This window comes from Setaria italica, chromosome IX, assembly GCF_000263155.2.
Source record: "Setaria italica strain Yugu1 chromosome IX, Setaria_italica_v2.0, whole genome shotgun sequence".
Classification (NCBI taxonomy): Eukaryota; Viridiplantae; Streptophyta; class Magnoliopsida; order Poales; family Poaceae; genus Setaria; species Setaria italica.
The window spans coordinates 57,196,312-57,219,521 of NC_028458.1; the positions used below are offsets into that span (position 1 = coordinate 57,196,312).

The window sequence follows — 23,210 nt, forward strand, 5'->3', positions numbered from 1 at the left end:
AGCTTCCTGCCACGCCTACTCTGCTGCCTGCAGATTCATTCTACGATGATCCGATGATTGGAGCATCGAGTCAGATTGATCTGATCGACAGAAACTACAGCTGCCAGCCCCTCCCGGCTACCACTACGGCGGCCGCCGGACGGGCACGGGAGAGACGCCAAGTGCGAGCCCAGCGGACGCCGCACGCGAACGGCGAAGTGGCGAACGAACCCACCGCGATCCGCAGCCGTTCGTGTACCCATCAGGGATCAGGCCATGCGGCCACCACCTCCCAGCCGCAGCCCCGCCCCGCGCTACACCCCTGCACCCACCGGCACACGGCACCCGGGAGCAGATCCCACGGCGGATTCCCCAATGCGCGCGCTCGCTGCGGCGCGGCCGTCGCGTGTCCATGGCCACCGTTGCCGTGCCGGGGTGAGGTCAAGTTGTGCTGTGGGGCCCGTGGCACCTGCTTTACCTCGGCGCCATGTCACCAAGACACGAACGCACCGCGAGCTCTGACTCCCCCACCAGTTTCTCTCTTTCTCTTGCAACTTCCAACGGCCCAACTCCCAGCTGAGAAGCCACCCAGATCACAAAAGCTTTCTCTTCCATTAATCACCACTGCCACTGCGCCTGCGCGCGATAAAACTCCATCCCTCCCCGTCCCCTGATCCCCTTCGCCGTGCCGTGCCCTGCCTGCCACCCCGCCTGCGACCGATCCGGCCAATGGCTTCGTCGGCGCGGCGCCTCCTGCAGACCAACTCCGGCCAGTACCCCACCCTCCCTGCCGCCGAGGCCGAGCCCACGAGCCCGCTCGCCGTCGACTCCGACGTCGTCGTCATCCTCGCCGCGCTCCTCTGCGCGCTCATCTGCGTCGTGGGCCTCGCCGCCGTCGCCCGGTGCGCGCGCTCCCGCCGCGGGGCCGCGTCCTCCGCCGGCGCTCCCGCCGCGGCGGCCAAGGGGCTCAGGAAGAAGGCGCTCAGGGCGCTGCCCAGGCTCGCCTACGAGGACGCCGTGGCGGCGGCGGCCGCGGCGCGCGGGGGGTCCGCGGCCGTGGCCGGGAAGGAGGAGGAGATCCTGGCGGAGTGCGCGATCTGCCTGTCGGAGTTCGCGCCCAGGGAGGAGATCCGCGTGCTGCCGCAGTGCGGCCACGGCTTCCACGTCGCGTGCGTCGACACATGGCTCGGCGCGCACTCGTCCTGCCCCTCCTGCCGCCGCGTCCTCGTCGTCGACGACCCACCCAAGCGGCCGCCCGACCCCAAGCGCTGCCGCAAGTGCGAGGCGGCCATGGAGGATGCCTCATCGTCGTCCTCCGGTTCCGGCGGTGACACTGACCGTTCTAGCAAGTGCCACGCCGTCATGGAGCCTGTCTCATCATCACGCGCCACCGCCGGTTTCTGACAACTGGTTCGGCAAATCTTAGCTCGAGAATCTTTAGCTCCACTGGAATTCTCTCCTCGTCATGCACCGCCGATTTCCGTAAACTGGATTGATAATCTTTACATCGACTTGAGTTCTTTTATGCTAAGGATCTAAACGTTGATGCTGTCAAATTTAGGTAGATCGATCATGTAAATACTTGTTCAGAAACCAGAAACATGTAAAAAACATCATGGGATGTGAAACTGAGAAGCAAAACATTATTTCCATTCTTCGCAGTATAAGCAGTTTCTTTTTGTAATCTTGCGAACGGTATACACCCTATTCTACTCTATTGAATCAAACCGTCTCTCTCTCTCTACTAAACGGAAATTGTTTCAGAAGAGAAATACAAGAATCCCTGCCAAACAATTCAAGGATTCAGAGACAGAATTAGAAATGCTCCTCAGGTTCTACTAGAACAAAAAAAATATTTCCCAAGAGAATCGAAAATAGTTTCTCTTCGGAAATGTTTTTCTTTTCAAATGCACCGAATAATTCAACAAAAAACATAAAGTAATCTATTAGTAATGGAGATGAATCATATGTTCAATAAGGTCATTCCCAATGGGGAGGTCCTCATCGAGGGCATGGATGGCAAGCCCAAGCAACGACATACACAAGGTGGCGGCATATATTTTTGCTTGCCAGACGGGACAATGGTGCGAGTAGATGCAGGAGGGAATCGCATGGCCTTGTTATTTCAAACCTACTGCCTAGTTTATATGATTTGGGACTTTATGATTCATTTTGTTTGACTATGTCTTATTTGGAGTTTTTTCTAACCACAATTCATAATATAATCCAGAATGTATATATTGAGATTACATAATTGCTTAACCATTCTTAATCAATAAAAAGAATGAACATGCAATTGTTTCCTTCCATCATCTATCTAAGTGATCTCATGAAAAATCTTTTTGATAATGGAAAATATCTGATCGTTATGCTACATGAAAATGCCCATCAGGTATGGTCAAACATAGGCATAGAGAGGATCATATGTTTTATATAAGGACATAAACCGTGAATTGTACATTTTGCAAACCTCATATGAAAATTACCCTCCCCTTCATGTGTTGTATATATATGGCCCCTAAATGGGTGGCCAAGCAAGAGCAACTAACTTGAATTCTTGTGAGGAACCTTATAATATCCCATCACACCGCTTCGTAAGATTTTTCATCTTAGGAAGTTAGCATGAGATTCGGCCTCAAACTTGAAAGTTAGTCCCAACTTCTTAGGACATTTTTCCATATAAAGATTCCCAACACTTCCAACAATAGAGAGCACTGATATCATTAAGTACAATCATATCAAGTACAATCATAACTAATGCGAAAGTATAAAAAACAATATCTGGAGTCAAATGATTCGCTCCAAATCTCCTCCTATTTCTACTTTTCTGATTGTTGGACTTTATGGATGGATGTTCCAAGCGAGAAAAACTCTGCAATAACGTCCACAGGTGTGCCTCTAGTTTCTGGAACCTTCCATTAAACATATATGAAAAAAAAACCCACAAAAAATTGCATACAACCGCAAAACACCAGCAAGACCGAGATATCTTATTATCACAGGGAGGCTATATGTGACCGTAATGTTACCAATCCAGAATGTCTGGCTATATATAGTTGAACAAACAGCCCGAGCATTGGTAGGGAAGATTTCTGAACATAAAATATTTGGGATTGGACCAAACCCCATGCCAACACTGATCGTCGAGAGAATGGCATGCAATTGAGTGCTTAGTGCAACAATTTTGACAATAACTAGTACAAGTAGAGATAATAGCAAGATTGGTATTGTTAGTAGAAGTAGTCACCTGCATAGAATAAAATAAAGCATTCATTAATATATTTATTATAATAATAATAATAATATAAAATAGAAAAAACTCTTAGGAAATAAATTATGTAACTAAGATAATGATAAAATTATTAACCTTCTCCCTATACGATCCATTAGATTCATAGTTATCCCAATAAAAAGTAGCATCAACAAGGTCATAAGGCTACTTATAAGAATGGAGGCAGAAAATAAGTTAAGACCAATGCTTGAGAAAATAACTCCAATACCAGCTTTCTTAAGTATCTCTGGAGTATAATAGAGAATGACAATTATTCCTGCAAACTAAATAAAAAATATGGGTTATGTACATAGTGATATCTCATACATAGTTTAACAAAAAGTATTGCAATTATTAAAATAGTTTAATAGCACATATTTATATACCATATATTCATAATTCAAAAACAAAAAAACCATTTTACCTGTTGAAATATTTGTAATCCAATTGCTACAATTAGGCACGCTTTACCCCATGTGTTAACATATTAGTCCACCTTATGTCTTTTGAGATGTCCCCATTAGATTGATAAAGCTTTTAAAAAATCAATATCCTTAATTTTGATATGATCTTTTGGGAAAATAGATTTGTTAACTATAGCAGTATCTTGGATGAACTTTTCACCTAAATCAATGTCCAATGATAAGTCATTTGAATTTGGTACGACTTCTTTATGTATGTACATTCGTTGCATGCCATGTTGCACTTGCTCATTTGATCTATCTCTTGCAAATGATTTCTAAGCTAGTTGCCATCCTCCACCAATTTCTAAGCCGCATCCTCCAGTTTCTAATCCACTCCTCTTCCTCTTTATGCCAATAATGCTTCCATGTGATGGAGAAAAATCTTGTATGTTTGTATTATTAATCTAGTCTTTAGCGGGTCGTATATGCTATCCTCAAGATTATCTCCATTATGTTTCATCGCATGTTCGTTGAACTTAATTTGATTCTCCTAATCCCATTCAGTTTCATCATCTTCTTCTATCTCACTAGATACATTGTTTTCCTATTAGCATATAAAAGCTAGTGAGACAACAAGTCATTTATTCAACATATATCACACATTAACTCTAGAAATAATCTAGAGGTTCAATCGAAGGTAAGATCCCATAGTAATCAATATATGTTTAACAAGAGTGAATCAAATTGTCTTATGCGTAGATAAAGTTCTATATTAACATGAATAATATTTAAAGATATGTAGGAACCAATGTGTTACATGAGCTGCCTTCACTTGATATAGTTGATCCCACAATATTTTTATTTTACACTCATAATTTAGTGCTTAACTTCGGAAATATCGTATGGATACTTCCAATAAGGTCAGCAACTGAATCAAAATGTAATGTGCCATGGGTGGTGGAAAAACCAATGATATTTTCATGTGTGTATTCGCCTTTAATTGGATAGGCAATACAATGAGAACCTTCGTTAAGCCCATACAGTTTTATAATATCTTCCTTTGAAGCCATTATGATCAGTGATTTCATCATTAGGTCCAATTAGGTACTCTTCTAGAGATGATGTAGTTTGTCTCCCTCTTGTGCCTTCAATAAGAAGAGCTATTTGACCTACAAAATAGCATAACAAATATGTAGACTAGATAAATGTCTTTCATATTTGCAATATTGTTAGAATAAATTTAATTTCATTGGTCCTGCTATGCATACCCTTGATATATTTTGTTGTTCTCAATCTTTCCAAAACTTTCTTTGCTTCATCAGCTCTTCCATGATGTACTAGCAATTTTGGAGACTCGGGTAAAAAGAAGATGGACAAAATAAAGTAGATAAATGAAGGTATTGATTGTATGCCAAATATTATCCTCTAATTCTTGTTTGGTATTAACGAAACATAGAATCCAACAAAATAAGAGAAGCACATTCCACTAGAGCCACTTAATTGAGGAAATGTATTTAATAGTCCTCTTTTGCTTGGAGGAGAAATCTCCAAGATATATAGTGGAACAATTGTCATAGCCAATCCAATACCAAATCCAGTCATAAGTCTCATAAACATTAGCATGTATATGCTCGAAATCATTACTGTGGATATTAAAGCAAGAAAGTATATGATTGATGAGATGATTAACATCTTTCGCCTACCAAATGTGTCTGCCAATGATCCAATAAATGTTGTGATTATCATTGCACCGATAAGGCCAATTGCCACGACAAGTGACTCAATTTGTGGCATGCTTTGCAGGTGGAACTCCTCCCTTATGTTGAACATAGCAGCTGAAAATACAATTAATATTTTAAGTTTGTATCTACTGAGAAAATAAACAAAACTTTGAGCACATAATTAAGCAAATAAATAATGTCTATTGTGCATGATAGGTAACGTATATTCACTGCGGTGTGAAGAAAAATAAATTCAGGGAACACTATGCACATGTGGTAAACTAGCTTAATTGCTTAATTTAATATTGGTTATTATGACTTATGATAGTTACCATATATTCACCAACATGTTTTATTTTTATCCAGTTCAGGCCGAGTCCCTTGATACTAGAGTGCAACTGAGTCGTATAACATCTCTATTATATTATATTAGATGGACTTAGTTATACTATTTTTCTAGTTTTCATCTATCTTTAAAGACAAAAATATGTTTGAATGTTACATTCGGATTTAGTAATTGAATTTATAGGTATCTTTGTAAATTTTGTGACCAAGCCTTTCTAAGTATCAATGGCAATTTCAACTTTTTTCAAATTATAATGTACTTCTTACTTCTAGAAATAGACTAGTTTGGAGTGCACAATACATTGGGTCGCATATGATCTGTTGTTGTGGTCATTTGTCCATTACTACTAACAACTATTTTGACCAATAAAATGATTAAATATTCCCATCATTAACAATAAAGTAACACAAGTACACAACATCTTCGAAGAAAAAAATCCTATGAACACAACATCTTCATGAGGCTTCTTACTTTATTTTCCAGTAAATAAATTATCCACCGAACTTTGTCGAGTCTTTAGCTTTCATATTTTCTTTGACAAATTTATTCACATAAGCGCTTGGCCAAGCTATAGAACAAAGGATAGTATATAGAGTGATATATATGAAATAAAGATAATAATTTTATTTCACCTTCGATGCTCACATTGTCCCACCCCTGCAGCATATTTCCAATAGATGCCACGGTTGCGATGAGGACCGCCTCATTGTTGAATAATCTAGGGTGTAGAATTATGATAGTCGTTATGCCTTTCAGTCTAAGAAAGTGTAAACTACAACGTGAAGCTGTATATTTCAAAAAATAAACAAAAAAATAGAAATATAATTAATATGATTGCATAAATTCTCTTACCATCCTCATTGATGTGTATATATTGAAGTCTCAAGACAGATGTTCTTGATCTTCTTTCAACACAGATGTTTTTTTACAGTGTAGAAGGAGCACAGAATCCACTAATCAACGGGTGTCCGTGCTAGAATTCAAGAAATCAATGTGAGTATGTTATTCATTACCCTCACGAGGGAGTTACAGGTATCCAAATCCCAAAAATGAATTGAACTGCTGGACTTACTTCAAATGAATCTATGCCAAGGGGTCGAGGGAGCTCCAAGAATAAGACACACAAATGTAAAGACTACGCGCGCACAATCGCCGAGCCCTACAGCACACCGAGAATCTGAGGTGTGTTTCACCTCATGACTCTTCTCACCGGTGATAGACTCATGGTTGTGAAAATGACTAAATGAGCGTAGAAGAAGGCAGAGGACTGAAGAAGTGACCAGCATGCGGGATCAGCAGATAAAAAGATCGCCGCAATGCTACCCGCGCAAAACGAGATCCCGGCGTGTGCGTTGGTTCTGACTCCTTCGCTCCTCTCATCTTGCTTTACCGATTCAAAGATCTCACGGCGCATGCAGATTCAGTAGGCGGCGCATGCATGCTTAGCCGTATCTGGGCTTGAGCCATCTCCTCGATGTCGGTCCTGTAACAGCAAAATTGGCCTGCCGCGCGGCCCGGTCATGGTAGCCACTAGCTCGCTCTCTAAACCATACCCACAGATGTTTTATCCTCACCCGCGTTGAGATATAGACGTGAGTTGAGGATCGTAATTCGTACGCGCCACAAAAAAACAAAGACCATAGAAAAAGCGAACGGCAATACGACACGTCGATCGAGCCACCAAGGCAACAATGCCGCTTCTCTCCGCTCAACTCCTGCTGCCCCTCCCCGACGCCCACCACCACCGCGCTCTCCTCCCGCCGCCCGCGTGCGCGGCGCCCTTGCCGTCGTCGTCGTCGTGCTCGCGGCCATCGTCCCTGCTTCGATCACGGCGGTCCTCCAACTCCTCGGCGAGAACGGCACTGCGAGTCGTCTCTCCTGAGACCTCCAACGCCGTCGCCACGGACGCCGCGACCGCAGGCGCACAGCCAGGTCGTCGGACGTTCGCCTCATCTCATGTTTCGTTGTTCTTTGCTCTTTCCAGTAAGCCAATGACTCGGGACGCACAGATTGGGAGCACGATCACATGTTCTATCCACTTCTTAGCTTTTTTTTTTTTTGCCTTTTGTAATTGATGCAGCAAAGGTCGTAGACTAATGGTATGACCTGATTACGAAATTGAGCACTCGGTTTTAATCATAGTAGTTCACACGACGGCACACGCTCCAATGGGAAAGAGATTCTGCAGGATGGACAAAACTTTAAGCTTGACTCATCATCAGTAGTCCATCGTGCAGCAGGTTTGGCAGATAACAGCAAGTGGGCAGAGTTCGCGGCGCGCGTGTCCGGCGAGTGGGACGGCTTCGGCGCGGAGTTCACGGCGGCCGGCGACCCCGTGGAGCTGCCGGAGAACGTGGTCCCGGAGGCGTACCGCGAGTGGGGCGTGCAGGTGTTCGACTGGCAGACGCAGTGCCCCACGCTCGCGGACCCCGCCGCGCCGTGCGCGCTCCACTACCGCCTCGTCCGCCTGCTCCCCACCGTGGGCTGCGAGGCTGACGCCGCCACCGTGCACACCTCCCACCAGCGGCACGCCTCCTCCGCCTTCGCGTTCGCGTACGCCGGCGACGGGTCCTACGTCGCCGCGTGGCCCAAGGGCCCCGCGCCCGTGCTCGAGGTGGAGCACTGCGTCGCGCGCCCCGGCGCCGCCGAGGTGAGGGTCCGGGTGGTGCAGACCGTGGCGCTGGGCAAGGAGGCCCGGCTGCGCGGCATCAAGGTGTTCTCCGAGCAGTGGTACGGCCCGTTCCGCAACGGCGAGCAGCTCGGCGGCTGCGCCGTCCGGGAGACCGCGTTCGCCGCCGGCGAGAAGCTCGACGTCTCCGAGGTGCTTGGGCAGTGGGAGACCACGGACGCCGCGGCCGCGAGGTTCTCCGGCGAGCTGGACCCCGAGACCGTGAGTGATCGATCGAACATTTGAATTTTACGTGATTTTGAATAGAATTATGGTTTCGATATATGTATGGATACAGAATTTGACGGATGAGTGGTGAGCAGGGCAAGTTCGCGGAGCTGTCGCCCGACGAACCAAGCAAGCTGCTGAGGGACGCGGACGGCATCGTGGCGCTGCCGAAGCAGCTGTGGAGCGCGTTCAAGGAGCTCGGCGACGGCGAGTTCCTGTGCGAGGTCGGGTGGGCGCTGGGCGGCGGCGCCGCGGTGACGTCGCGGTGCGTTCTGTCCAAGGACGGAGACGTCAAGGCGAGTGTTTCAGGCTTTCAGCAAACAACACGCTCCAGTCTGATTTCAGCAGATATTCAGAGACTAACCTGCAGAGCTTGTTCATGTTCTCGCAGGAGATGGCTGCTGCATACGAGTCCCGGGTGTCGGAGGGCACCTGACTTGAGCCTTCAGCTCATCCACGTCCAGGTTCGGTCAGATTCTATTTAGAATAGATCATCAATAGAATGGCCAATTGGCCATATACTGTCATACAACAAACGTGGTGCTCTACGAGCCAGCCAAATGAAATTAGCATTGCCGAAGGCAAACGTAGAACTGCTCTGTCTGACTGCCGGTTCTGAATTTCTGGGACGGCAGAATTGTTCAGGATCTAGAGCAAAACGTGTGCCAGGCTACCAGCAGCGTTCACCGTTTAACACCTCGCCCACCGGTTTCCAGTAGGCGAATCGCGCTTTGGTTCATCCGCTGGTAGGCGGAAGAGTCGCACGCGGCTCTGAATTTTGCTGTTCTGCCTGCACATGGTTTGGCACTTTGGCTCATGGAGCCCAAACACAGTCGCCGGCAGAACATGCAACTCCAGTCCCGGTGCTATGACAAGGCTGCTTGATTGACTGGAAAAACCGCGTGATAAGTCTCGCGTTTTTAAGATTACGCAAATGCAAATTTGGAAGGAATATGATCTCACAGAACAGAACTTGTAACAGAACGAAACAGAGAACAAACCGAATGCGCCTCTTTTGGTATTTTGAATCGCTGGACATGATTGCAACTACATGAACATATACCGCTGCTACATATATGTCTCTCATAACAAACTATATACTACTTGACAGCCCACACTTCTTTGGGATAAATACTACTACTAATGAATTGATTTGCTCTCTTCTCGTACATGTCAGCCCGAATTCGGGCTGTGGAGAAATGATGAATAAGAAAAGAGAACAAAATCTGTACATCACGTATGCATCAGTGTACTTGAGGTGCATCTCTCAAGGTTACATTCAAAGTGGTTTACATTGGTTGCCACCCAAGTCCAACTTTGTTGCCTTGCATCATGGCTACGAATTCGGCGTAGTCAATTTGACCGTCCTGAAAAGCAAATATCAGCACATGCATTAGTTTTCAGTAAAATAAAACTCCTGAGAGGCACCATTGGACTCGGTAATCAAAAGAACTGTGGCCTGGTTTTCTCCCTATATTGGTTCAGCAATGTACTGCCTACTTTTCAGGTCAAAGCTAAAAATAGCCAACCTTCCTCGCAGCTAAATTCAAAACTAATGTCGAGTGGCCTTTTTAGGAGATTGACAATGGCTGTGCTGTCACCAAATGTATTTATTTATTTTCCAATCCTTAAAGGTTACTGAAATTGACAGTGTGCGTTAGGTGTGACTATGTGGTTGATGCCCAGCCACCAAAGGTGTTTATTCTAGTAGTAAAATGTCATTCAGGATAAGGAACCAGTGCAATGTTTTACATTGCAACCCCACATGATTACATGACTCAAGGGTCTAGAACGAGGTTGACATATTTAGGTACCCAAAGTGTTCTGCACTTGTGCTGAAAATCCTTAAGCATTAGTATTGTGGTTCAAGTAAAAGACAATCAACTTACATTGTTTTGGTCAACTTCTAAAATTATCTCTTCCAGGAAAGAGTCCTCCATGTTATGTTCTCCACAAGCTCGTTGAAGCTTGTCAACTGTGATATAACCACTTCCATCTTTGTCGAAGTAAGTAAAAGCTGCCATCAAGTGCTCTTCACGCTCTATTTTGTTAAGAGGCACAGTTGCAGCAATAAATTCTTCATAATTGATGGTCACATTATTGTCTTTATCAGCCTGCCAAAAAACTCAGGAACTTCAGCCAAAGCACTTCAGTGAAGCAGATATTATCTAAAAACAGATGCATATGCCATACAAGAATAGAGGAGAATTTGCTACTATCCAATAAATGCATTATTTAGGTATTTTTCCAGAAGTGTTGAAAAAAAATGCATGCTCGACAGGCTGACATCAGGTCACGTGTTAAATAAGAAAATATCTCCTGTCACACATGTAGCACAAATGCATGTTTTAGTCACTGAAATCAAAAAACAGATGGCAGCTACTCACCGCTTCCACTATATCACTAATTTCTCTATCCTCCAATTCAGTACCGTATCTTCTTAACCCTTCTCTAAGCTCACCAAGAGTAATTACACCTCTATTTTTAACATCCACTGCTTTGAACATTTGTCTTAACCCAGCAATCTCCTCCTCGGAAAGCCGTTCAGCAATCACCTAGAAGCACATGAAGTGTCAAAAAACATAACAGCTGAAATATAAATATGAAAGTAATGAAGTAGATAAAAGAACTCACCCTCAGAGCCAACTTCTTTAACTTGTTCATTGCAGAGAATTGTTTCAGCCGAGAGAGAACACTGGGGTCAAGAGCTTGATCAGTGGCCACTCCATTTTCACAAATCCAAGGATGGCCTGGCATTCATATAAAATATTCAGTATTGTCAGTAAAGAAGTACGGAATTTGTGATTCCTTAAACAATTCGAGGAACATAACATATTGTTGAAATGGAGCTAACAGCTAGACAACAAAACAGACAGGCAACTGAATTGAGTGAAGACATAGGTAAGACTTAAGATATACTTACGTAGTACTTCATGGGCTTTCAGACGCTCCGAAGGGCAAGGGCAGAGCATCTTTCTTATAAGATTCTTTGCACTTTCAGATATCTTAGGCCATGGGTCCGAGTCAAAATCAATGTGCCCCTTAAGGACAGCATCAAATATTCCTTGTTGTGTCTCTGGTAGAATAAATCACATTCATTAGTTAGCCATTCCGATTCAGAAATACAGTCAACCAATATAACACTTGAGAATAGAGGTGTAACCTGCCCAAAAAGGTGGCACCCCACTAAGCAATACATAGAGTATCACTCCAGCTGACCACACATCAGCTTCTGGTCCATAACGTTTGTGCAGTACTTCAGGAGCAACATAATATGGACTTCCAACCAACTCAGTGAAAACCTGACCTGCAGTTTTCAATATAGTTGAAAATCAAGGTTTTATCCATAGACCCATCAGAAATCACATATAGCTTACGCATAGAATTGAAAACTGATCAAGGTTAATTGAGTCAGATAAGCAACAGTAAGTGTTGATGAACAGCATCATAGCACTCTGTAATTTATTTACTCCATCCTATTCCTTAGGATAGGCAGAACATTATTAAAAATAATGAATTTTGGGTTATTATGGGACATCCCAGTGCACAGGTCATGCCTTACTGTTATATACTAGTTCGCTGCTCATGCTTAAGGATGCTAGCAGATGATAATTGGACATAACTACTATCTAGCTACAAGAATATCTTGTACAGAAAACTGGACATGTGAAATATCTTGTACAAGAATATCTTGTACAGAAAACTACTATCTATCTAGCATTAATCTGATGCTTTAAAAATGGTAATAAAGGATGCCTTACTATATGGATCAGATTTGATATCGTACATGGTTTGAAGAACACAGATAGACCAAAATCAATTGCTTTTATTGACAGGTCATCTTCTTTGTCCAAAAGGAGGAAGTTTTCTGGCTTTAGATCACGGTGCATCACCCCTAGTGAATGGCACATAGCCACTATGCTAACAATGATTCTTATAAGCTCTGCAGCCTTCTGCTCGCTGTAATGCCCCTTCTCCTGAATTCGGTCAAAAAGCTCCCCACCAGCACAGAGCTCCATCACAATGTGCACCGCCTGCCCGTCCTCATAAACATCTTTGATTGCAACAACATTCTTGTGGCCAGACAAATGGTGCATTATCTGGATCTCACGGCGCACATCCTCAACATCCTCCTTGGTGATGAGCTTGCGCTTTGGGATGGTCTTGCATGCATACTCACACCCTGTACTGATCTCGGTGCAGAGGTATGTTGTGCCAAACTGCCCTTGACCAAGCTTCCGACCAATTATATAATGTTCCCTTAGGTCGGCTGTCTTCCTTTCAAGGACGGTGATAGACGTCGGATCCAATCCCCGCTTAAGAATACCAGCAGCAGTGGGCTTAAATGAGTTCACCTCAGGCCATGGCTTCTCAAACTTCTTCAAGTCGGAGTAGCTATCTTCCTCGAGGTATCCATCAGCGAACCTAGAAGCGGGACGATTGTAGTAGTCACTCCCAAGAGTCCCGTTTGGGCATTGATTCCCCATTCCTAGAACACCTTGTCCCAATCAATTCTGGAGTTCCCAGTCTCACACAATTGTGAATCTCTTGGATGCAAATTGAGATTAAATAGTAGTGGTGCGCAAACTTATGGAACTGGAAGAGCTCCTCCAGAAGAAAGCCCTTACTTGGCTTCCTGGGAGGGGGAAATCAGCAGCCTGACATTTCACAACAAAGACTTGATCAGCAATCAATACTTGTCAGTTCAAGGAAAGATAACTAGCAGAGGAAAATATAGCTTTGCCAAGGAGGAAGCGGAAACCTTGGAGATGGCAGGAAATCTCCAGCCTGAGGGCTTCCACCACCAGACTTGACACCCAAGCCTTGTAACCAAAAAAACACGCAATAAACGAGATTGCCAGACTACTCCTGAAGCTAATCTCTCAACCGCGTCCACTGAAACCCCCAGAAGTGGAAGAGCTCCTCCCAAAGGCAACCTTGAGAAGCTTCCTCCGTAGGCTGCGCCCTTGTAACCCGAAAACCGAGAACCGCAGCTAATCCACACAAAATCCCCAATTTGAGGGTTCCTAATGCTGCAACTTGCGCACAAGATCCGAACTTGACAGGCCTAGAACACCAAATCCACCAGCAAATCGGCGAAAACAAAGCCGAAACCCACGAGAAACGCCTAGACGGGCGCCCACAGGCCAAATCTATACCAAAAAAGACGAGATTTGTGCGGGAAGAAACAGAATCGAGCTCAGATTCGCACCCGCCAAACGAGGAGCCTCGCAGGGATCTTCCAACGGCCGGCGCGCTCGATCGAAGCGAAGCACGCGCAGAATCGAGCCGACGGATCGGACACAAAATCGCAGCTTCCTGAGGGACTAAAATGCAAAAACAATGGGAGGAAAAAAATGGAGATGGGGAGAAGAGAGGAGCGGAAGGGGGCGAGCCGGGTTTTATAGCCGGACGGCGAGGGGTTAGGTGCGACGCAGCGTGGGGACGTTTTTGCGGCGGGGACCCCAGACTCCCGGAGTATTGCACCGGTTTTTGCGTGGGGGCGCCGACAGAAACCAGCAGCGGTTTTGCTAGCGGTTTGGGGACGGACTAGGAAGACTTTGAACTGATAACTGAGTCAGAAACGATTTGCTAGTATTGCTTGTATTAGTGTTCAGCGACATATACAGTTAGTTTTTTTTGTAAAATATCATGGATTTTTTTTATCCGGGACAAAACGAAGTTAGAGTGTCACACCTCCCGGGGTGCTAATTTTATTCATTCAATCAACTTTTCTAGAAAGTCAAACTTGAGCTCATGGTGTATCTGTATCTGTACGTGCTATACTGTGTAGTTTCATCTGGCTCTTAAATTCTTTCGTATATGATGTATCAAATTGCTAATTGGAATAAATTAGAGAAGAATATGGATTGGAATATTTCCATAGAAAAAAATTTAATATAAGTTTATCCAAAAAACTTTCCCTTTTCTTCAGCTGGCGGCGGTTGCAGCTGCAGCAGTCCAGCACTGTAGCTGCTGGTAACTGGGACTATGTAGCTGCAGCCAGCTGTGCCGAACACGCTATAAGTTTCCACTGCCTTGAGGGCCAAGTTGCAGTTGAGGCTTTAGCCAGGGTGCAAAAAGGAAGAGTACCTCCACCGCTGAGCTTTCTCCTGCGAGGCGAGACACAGTAGCGTCGCTAGCGTGACAGCGTCTATGCCTTACCTAATGAGACCAAAACAGAAAAGGAAAACGAGCCCAACCGGAATCCAACCCGATCACGGACAGGGATGCCCCACCCGCCGGGGACCCAGGTGTCAGCCGCACGTCTGGTAGGAGCAAGGATGCACGGACGCTGCTGCGTCTCCGTGACTCGATCCGAGCGGTCGGTCGGTGCCGTTCAGAATCGCGTGTTTTATTTGGGGGGAAAATGGTTGGAGTGTGTTCGGATAAAACGCATTAGCAGAGAGACGAAGGGGGGATTTGATTTGATTTGATTTTGACCTGAAGCCGTCCCAGCCACATGATTGAAAAAAACCTCACCGCTTTTATTTTTGCGATTTGGCTTGGAGCAGGGGACAAGTGGTGAGTCAGAGCCACATGGGTTTACGCACAGGGCACGGGCCCGTGGGAAGTCGTGTGGGGGCGACCTTCGAGGCCCACATGGCAGAAGCTCGCTGTGAATTGTGATGCAGCAGAAAACCGGCGGGCAATATGCTCCCTGGAGAAGTCAAACTAGGATAATACGAGGTCAAATTAAGGTTTCCAGTAGCATTAGTATTTAAAAATAAGATCTGCAGCTCTCTCTAACAAAAAAAGAAGAAGAAGAAGAACTGCTGTGCTGGCGAGTTCATTATGCATGCTGTGAGATTGAGAGCTTGAGGATGTTCATCTCTAGCTACGGCGACGTGAACGTGCATTCGGAACTCGGGAAGAATTCCCACCATGCAGCGTGTCGAATCAGCGCCAAATTACTGGCGTGGTGAGATGGAATTTCGGAGGGTTCGGGCCAGCTTGGATCGCTTGCATTGCATCCGTCAACATCTGAACCGTGCCACGCTGACAGTAACATACTAACACGCATGCAAATGAGCGGACTGGCACATGGCACGAGTAGTGCTAGCTTCAGCTCAATCATTTTTGGCAGAGTTGATGCTGTCATACTCGCTCAAACTAGTACTGGCAGCTGCCGCCTGCCGGTGACCCTTTTTCCACTCCCAAGTCTCAACCTTCCAATCCCAGCTCTGAAGTCGACACAAAAGTAAAGCTCATCACCACTTGAGACAGCACCGATAGGTCAACATGTTGCATGGCACGAGTGCTTCGGTTCGGCAAAAGGCCAAAAGTTATCAGGATGGAGTGCTCGGAATGAACTGTCAGCTCCGACCACTCGTCCAGCAAACGTGTTCATGCCGTTGTCTTGGCTGCAAATTCAATTCAGTTCTGAGTTCTACTACTGCTACGCCGGTGGCAGTAAAGTACTTTGCATTTTTGTCAGGGCAGGTGACTAGAATTTTTTCGCGTGCGTGAATTGCGTTACGAGTAGGCCGCCCGGCCCCGGCCCGTCGTCGCTTTCACGGCGATCATCGGATCAGATCAGCGGTTGCCGCGTTGCTTTGCCGAGCCATGGATCACCATCTCTCGAAAGGAAGGTAGCAGCCAGCAATTGAGAGGTCGCCCTCGAGCCACTGTGCGATCGACTGACTTCCCTGAACGTCCCTGCACGCTTTTTGTGACTCTGAACGTTACTCTTTTTTTTGGACTTTATTTTTCACCTCTGTGAGTAACTGTTCACCTTTTTTGTGTAAGTGCACGCCATTATGTGCAGGGATGATACGCTAATCTGGATATCAGTGTAGGACGGACTTTCTTGTTTCGAGTAAAGCAGGTGAGGTGGCGTGACTTTGAAGCATGCAAGGATGGATGGATTATACATCATTGGCGAAAGATGCGATGCTACGACGATTTCTTATTCTTGGTAGTGTTATGCGTTGAAGCTTTCTCTACACGGTTTTAAACAAAGAGTTGAAAGATTTTTGCAACAAGCAACGTAGTGCAGCTTGTTTATCGCTCCGGCAGATGCTTCCCACCATGTCTGGATCTTGTTTATCCACGTCTTAAATCATGGAGCACGATTACTTGTCCGAAACAAGAAGACCGTTCGTTTCTCTCTAAACTCTAAAGACAGAATCTGGACCTCTCCAGTACACGCCACACGCAACTCCATCGTCCATTTGTGTGTTGTTATTAGACCAGAACGAAGCTCTCCTTTTCCTGACAACAAAGTTTATGCGCAATCCACGTGAATCTAATTCCGGCCCTGCACATCCACCACTAGCTGTTCCTCACCAACTCGCATCCGGCTGCACAGATCGTATCCGCTGTTGCCCTTTGGATGCTGTACGGGACACCACACCGCAGCGGGCAGCAGCAGCAGCAAACCAAACGGGAAGTCCGATGAGATGACTCCATCCAATGGCGCCGTCCGGCCGTTTCCCGGGGGCCGTGGGTCATGGCCGCGTGGCAGTGTGGGATGGGAGGAGAAGATTTTTGCCGGGTTTTGGCGACGCGATTGCACGGCGCGCGTGGTCTCCCGGGTCGCTTTCCGCGGCCTGTCGCGGGAGGTGGGTGCACCCAGATCTGGGCTTGGGACCGGGTGGAGCCGTGGCCCGTGGAGGACGGCCGCCGGCCGGGGCCAAATCGGGTGCCTCGCCCGTCGTCTTCCGTACACTGCCACATCAGGCCATCACCGCATGTCCGCGTGTACAATCCATCTCCCTCTCCGAGTACGGGGGCGTACGGGCGCGGTGTGGATCGATCGCTACGGGCGTGATTGGTTGTGGTGCGTGACTCGGATTCAGGATGATCGATGCGGTAGTTATGATTGGTTATGTATGAGATGAGATTTTATTTGGATGCATGCAAATATCTAAGTTTTAGGTTGTGCACCATCCGTGTACCAAGCTATCCTAACTCGCGATGGAAGGAAGATTTACACAAATGAAAAGATGCGGTATAGGAGGAGAAGTGAACGAGGTGGTGCAGACATATGGTGTGGGTGGGGAACCAAACTAGGTTAGGTGTACGAAATGGTGCCGGATGGTCCCAGGAGAGCCCCTCCCCGCTACCAATCACGCTCACGGATCATGTGGACGGGTCGGTGCTCCGTGTCCGTTGCCCGGCTTGCCTCTTGCATTGCTGTCTTGCGAGCGCCACGCCTGTTGCGTTGGGTCTCGCAACAAAGCTTCGGACTGCAAAGCTTTAGGGGGTGTTTGGATACGAGGTGTTAAACTTTAACAGTGTCACATCGGATGTTCGGATGCTAATTAGAAGAACTAAATATGAGCTAATTATAAAACTAATTGCAGAACCTTGTGCTAATTCGCGAGACGAATCTATTAAGCCTAATTAATCCATCATTAGCAAATGGTTACTGTAGCACCACATTATCAAATCATGGACTAATTAGGCTTAATAGATTCGTCTCGCGAATTACACTCCATCTATGCAATTAGTTTTATAATTAGCCTATGTTTAATACTCTTAATTAGCATCCAAACATCCGATGTGACGGGTGTTAAACTTTAACACTTGGTTGCCAAACAGGCCCTTATTGCGCGGAGCTCTGAATGCATGGGGGCGCGAAACAGTGCGACACCGACGACGCTTCTCGGAGCAGCCCACGGAGGAAGTTTTGCAGCAGGAAGCCAGGAACAGAGAAAACCGCGGGCCAAGCTCCAGTGTGGGGTGCACTGTTGACGCCCGGGATGAAGCCATGTCAACAGCTGAGAAGAAAAGAGGACCACTACTGCTTCCTTGATCTCAATCATCCCCCGGCGCTGCCTTATCCATCCACGTAAGCACTGGCATCACAAGACGCATATAGCATATGCTATCTATGGCACCCGGGCCTACCCCTCGATTAAGTATACGTGCACGTGCTGCCACGCAGAAGCAGTCAGGCAAGCGAAGCAAATTGCCTCAGCACTGAGCACGAATCAGCAACACACAGACAGGCATTACGCCATGGCCCATGCGCGATACGGTGACGCAGTACATGATCCCCCCCTGTTCGCGTCGCGGCCGCGCACGAGACTGATTGGTGATTGGATCAAATAATCGCTCTTGCGCGAGCTCACGGCTAATCGCCTTTTTTGTTTTGTTTCGTGCCTCATCAGCGCGCCCATTGACAGCAACCGCGCGCGCTGCCCGATCTGTCTGTCGTTCACCCGTCGCGCTCGGCTCATCATCACTGTTTTGCCCGTGCAACACTGGTGATATACGCGCTGAATGTCTTTGGTCTCGTGTACTACAGTGATTTTGTGCCCTTTTTTAGTGGATGGTGCCGTGCGTTTTTAGCAACAAGGTCGACAGTGGTATGCTGCAGCGCGAAACTACGCAGCGTGCGGTTCGTGCTAAGGCAATGGAATCAGATTATAGTGTATTTAGCGATCCTCTTTATTTGGTTGCACTCTAGTAACGTAATCAGATTACGGTGTGAGTGTTGTATCTGATTACGGTGGAGGAGGAAGGGTAACAAACTTGTATAGATATTATTTAGGCAAGAGATTCAATTACAGTGTCAATTGATTACAAACCACCGCAACCAAACATATGCAATGGGACCTGTTACCTTAAATGATCAAATTATGTTACATTTGAACCAACCAAACACCATGAGCTTTACGTAGCATCGCATGAAATAAAGTATAATTGGTGGGAGGTTTCCTAACGAGAGAACTGCTCCAGTACACCTCTTTTAAGTTTTGGCATTCTCAACAGGAAAAAAAAATCGATCGGGGGTGCAGTTAGGCGCTAGAGAGATGCAATTTTCGGTTTCTTGGGCAGACATCAAAAGAGCAAAAATATACGTGGTGGAATAATACTTCTATAGCTTTTCTTTCGCGCTCAACTATCGTACTGGAATTTGTTTCAGGACAGTTCATATCTTCCAACCTAAGCTTCTTACACAAAGTTGGGCAACAGATTTCCTTTAGATACAAAAGAATCAAATGTCCTTATTAAGTATTTTTATACCACATATGACAGGGACAGACGTCATGGAAGAATAGGTTCGTGGGACACATAGGACATCGTACAACCACGAAAAAAATTAAAATGAAGAAAACCATATGTGGAAAATTAAAATCATCAGTTAGCCTAGGGCATTGCCACATTAGCAGATAGTCGGTGCACCACTCGATTGATGGTGAAGGGCTGGAAAAGCTATGGTGGTGAAGAAGCTATGCTATCATGTGGCTTTGTGTGGTGATGATCGGCGGCGGAAGCCATTAGATTTGAAGGAAGGCAAGGTAGCACGGGCAAGAGCTCATCTGATTTGAACTCTACGATAGCCTCTTCCGAGCCTCAACTTCGCCAAAAGGATGATGCCATATTGCCATCTATTTGATAGGAGGCTACGGTTATCAGTAACAGTGGTGGCACTGAGGAGTCGGGTTAGGGGTGCGAAAAAAGGTGCGGAAAGTTGTAGAAGGAGCGGTAGGGTTCGAGTTCTCGACTCGGTACGGATATTTGTATTCATTGAATTTATTGCATGAATAAACGATGCTATGCTCTCAATGGTAGGTGACGTGCCCATCCTGTCTCAGTTTCTCAGAGGTGCTGTTAGAAGTAGAATTATGTGCGTGTGTTAATAGGGGTGAGTGTGTACGTAAGAGTTTGTGTTTGCATTGTGTTTCAAGAAAAAAAAGGAAATAATAGGGTTAGAAGAGAAAGGATGTCATAGATTTTAAATCTACCTTGGGAATAAGAAGAACATCTATACGGGGCTTCTTTCTTTTTTTCCGCGTAGAGAAGCCCCTTTCTTTATGACTTTATGGTTACTGAACGTCTTAATGATCTATGAGTTTGGCAAAGTTTCTATTGATTTGGTTGTCGGGGAAACCACCTTCGAAATCCTCTTCGGAGGGAGAAGTCTTTTCGACACTAACCATGATAGCTTGTTTGCTTTGTGGCGAACTTTGAATGCAGGGAAGAAGAAGGCGGTGACCAAAAGCTCTTAGGCGTACGAGGGCTCCTTCAGAACAAAACAATGGCAGGCTGGCCCACGAGCTCCGGGGAGGGTCGGTGTCTAACTTGTCCTCGCCACGGCTTGTCCTCGGAGGGAAGAGCAGAGCAACCCGACGAAGAGCACCTCGACCTCCGAAGCCAAACATGCGTTGAAAGACCATGATGTCCGCCACGTGGAGCAAAAGGGCCGTACAAGGAGCCAACTGGAAGAGTCTGTACGAAGGCCATATTTTCTATTGTACCCTGAAATATTTTTGGAATCTAGCCGTTGGGTAACGGTAAGTTGTAATTGTATTTTGTGACGGTTGATCTCCCTATAAATAGTGGAGCCACTGTAACTGACGGGACGGCTGATCCGAAGTTAATGAAAAAGTTATTTGCAATTATTATTTTTTACTATTTTACATTTATCGTTCTTAGTTGGTTTCAACTTCGGCCTACGGTGAAAAGTTAGGATAGACATTTAGCTTCATTTGTGGATCCTTATCCCTTCACAGTAATACTTTATGGCTGTTGTGACAGAGTCCACTTTAAGACCATCCTCCACCAACACTAGTAAAATAGGAACAACTTTTATGGGATATTTGCATTTTTCACTACAATCATTATCACATTACTTTTACATCCAACCCCTGGTGCCTCTGATGATGAAAAGAAAGATTGCATAGAAGTTTAGAACAGGAGCACCCAACGATCCTCACCGCTGCCGACCACCATTGCCGCTAGCCGAGCCTTCTCCATCTCCCGCAATGAAGAAGAACCCAAGATGAAACTTATGGCCGGAACCCAATCGACGAAAAGATCTTCGAAGCCCATCAGTAGCACACTAGAAGCATGCCATTTTTCTGTTAATGCGTCGGGCAGTCCTTGCAATCACCGGGCTCGGTCACCGGTTGCCTCTTACCTCACTAGCAACACCCAGTCGATAAGCAACAATCTCACAAGGGTAACTGAAGGACACCAGCTCGGACACATGAGTAGGTGAAGAGCAAACCTTACAAAGCAGTCATAGACGACAACAAGATCGTCTGAACCACTTCGAAGGGACAAAATTCTGGTATAACCAGAACTAACCTGAAGGGTCAAAGCACGTCCAAAACTTCTCCACATTTCCATTACCATATTCTAGTTTACAAGTCCAGCACTGTCGTTGGCATCGTGGGCACCGACGATACCAAGAAAATCACAGTGGAACCGAACACCGACGCAGAAGATAAAACCGATGACGTACCCGTTGATGTTGAAACCCCCGCAAAAGATATCACCATCGAGCACCACTTGCACCTCAGACACCATCAAGACTCGCTCACTATGAACAAAGGCAATAGTAGAGAAGTTATGGAAGGGACAAAAACTTACCGATGAGATCTTCATCGGCCAGAAATCCAACCCTAATCTAACTACGAACTAAAATCGCCTCGGAGTCACCTCTATTCTCAACTGTTCCTGGGGAACGGACGCTTCGAGAGGAAGGGAACGAGTGGTGTAGTGGTTGAGCTGACGTGTCTGCTAGTAGTGGCCAGTCACCACAATGTCAATCTAGCGCTAATCTGAACCACACCGTGCGTGTGCGACTGCAACGTTCCAACGGGCCGTCGTTCCTTATCAGGCTGGCCTAAACAAACAATGCCCACTAGAACAAGTCGTTAGTTACTTACTTTCGGCCCATGTACTCGATATTTCAGCCCAGTTCTGCTCCCACCGCTGCCGCCGTTGCCGGCTTGCCGCCGGCCGGCAGCCACCTACTTTTATAGTTTTATCCGATGTTGCTGATCTATCTTTCTTTTCTAGTGTTTCTTTGTTCTTATGTTATTTATACATTGCATGCATAAAGGCATCTTCTGCCTTTCATGTGCAGAGATATAAAAAATTATAGACAATCCCCTTTCATTCCTTCCGAGACAAATAAACTTCCCGGAATCCTTCTGGAGAACATCACCCTTCCCTCCACCACTTGCATTGGTGCAGTACCACAAGTCCACAATGCTCAGCTAATGGTTTTCTTGTTATTATCAGAAATACTGTAGGGAAGAGGCATCTAGATACGATATCTGAGGGTGTTAATTAAGATTTTTGGAAGTGATTAATCAGCCTGCGATGGCACTGCATGAGGCAACTTCGTATCAAGAGGCAAATATTTACGAGTAGTGATATTCTTGTACTTTAATTTTCTATTTTCCTGGTGTTTGCTTGGATTTGATTGGTGGGGTTTGTGGCAGAAATGTTAAGATTTAAACATAAAGTTGTGGCAAATTTTGATCTGGCTATCTGCAAACACTAAGCAGAGTTCTTCTACAGGGTTCTTCTTAGCTTAGTGGGGCTTGGTCTCTTTATTCCCGTAGCATCTGTGTTTCAGTAATGTTGAAGGTATTGCATTAAGGAATCGATATACAGAGCAGGGGACATAGCAAGGTATACTCTAAAAAAAGGACGGTGAGTTTGCTGTACACTTTTAATTCATTCCTGTACATTTTGTCCACTGAAAACTGTATGCTTTGAGCCCTTTCTAAAGAAGAAATTGTCAGGAAATTGAGTTTACTGCTGAATTATTAGGCAGTCAGCTCGGTATAGAGGGCTGCAGAAACTCCTGGTACATGGGATTTTCAATTTTGTACTGGTACTT

The 23,210-nt window shown here is 45.8% G+C and overlaps 3 protein-coding genes and 1 long non-coding RNA gene across 6 annotated transcripts; 2 read left to right on the plus strand and 2 right to left on the minus strand.

The window, feature by feature from the left end:
- Positions 1–346: 346 nt before the first annotated feature.
- LOC101755417 (RING-H2 finger protein ATL8) lies at positions 347–1,658 on the plus strand. Its single transcript, XM_004985810.3, has one exon. It carries the CDS (start codon positions 709–711, stop codon positions 1,381–1,383), a length of 675 nt encoding a protein of 224 aa, XP_004985867.1. The 5' UTR covers positions 347–708; the 3' UTR covers positions 1,384–1,658.
- Positions 1,659–7,319: 5,661 nt separating this feature from the next.
- On the plus strand, positions 7,320–9,311 carry LOC101755828. Of its 3 annotated transcripts, none has more exons than XM_022822910.1 (4): positions 7,320–7,704; positions 7,959–8,611; positions 8,713–8,913; positions 9,009–9,311. In XM_022822910.1, exons 1-4 carry the CDS (start codon positions 7,413–7,415, stop codon positions 9,051–9,053), a joined length of 1,191 nt encoding a protein of 396 aa, XP_022678645.1. In that variant the 5' UTR covers positions 7,320–7,412; the 3' UTR covers positions 9,054–9,311. The 3 variants fall into 3 exon arrangements, with proteins under 3 accessions (XP_022678645.1, XP_004985868.1, XP_004985869.1); XM_004985811.2 differs by having other exon boundaries at positions 7,322–7,653; XM_004985812.2 differs by having other exon boundaries at positions 7,323–7,653; positions 7,962–8,611.
- Positions 9,312–9,608: 297 nt separating this feature from the next.
- On the minus strand, positions 9,609–13,992 carry LOC101756493 (calcium-dependent protein kinase 7). The gene is made up of 8 exons (XM_022822909.1): positions 13,380–13,992; positions 12,405–13,275; positions 11,781–11,924; positions 11,541–11,693; positions 11,252–11,367; positions 11,005–11,172; positions 10,507–10,731; positions 9,609–9,984 (listed from the first exon to the last, which is right to left on the minus strand). Exons 2-8 carry the CDS (start codon positions 13,102–13,104, stop codon positions 9,907–9,909), a joined length of 1,584 nt encoding a protein of 527 aa, XP_022678644.1. The 5' UTR covers positions 13,105–13,275; positions 13,380–13,992; the 3' UTR covers positions 9,609–9,906.
- A 7,687-nt stretch (positions 13,993–21,679) lies between these two features.
- Positions 21,680–22,096, minus strand: LOC111255922. Its single transcript, XR_002676074.1, has 2 exons — positions 22,016–22,096; positions 21,680–21,896 (listed from the first exon to the last, which is right to left on the minus strand). It is a non-coding gene; the product is annotated as an uncharacterized LOC111255922 (long non-coding RNA).
- Positions 22,097–23,210: the final 1,114 nt, after the last annotated feature.

Bases quoted from the DNA above. Each gene is read 5' to 3' on its own strand.
- LOC101755828 (XM_022822910.1), top strand. From the start codon at position 7,413: ATGCCGCTTCTCTCCGCTCAACTCCTGCTGCCCCTCCCCGACGCCCAC. The intron at 7,705-7,958 runs GTAAGCCAATGA...TCCATCGTGCAG, and splicing joins GTTGTTCTTTGCTCTTTCCA to CAGGTTTGGCAGATAACAGC. The intron at 8,612-8,712 runs GTGAGTGATCGA...AGTGGTGAGCAG, and splicing joins GCGAGCTGGACCCCGAGACC to GGCAAGTTCGCGGAGCTGTC.
- LOC101755417 (XM_004985810.3), top strand. From the start codon at position 709: ATGGCTTCGTCGGCGCGGCGCCTCCTGCAGACCAACTCCGGCCAGTAC.
- LOC101756493 (XM_022822909.1), bottom strand. From the start codon at position 13,104: ATGGGGAATCAATGCCCAAACGGGACTCTTGGGAGTGACTACTACAAT. The intron at 11,925-12,404 runs GTACGATATCAA...TGAAAACTGCAG, and splicing joins ATCTGTGTTCTTCAAACCAT to GTCAGGTTTTCACTGAGTTG. The intron at 11,173-11,251 runs GTGAGTTCTTTT...ATGTGCTTCTAG, and splicing joins TAAAGAAGTTGGCTCTGAGG to GTGATTGCTGAACGGCTTTC.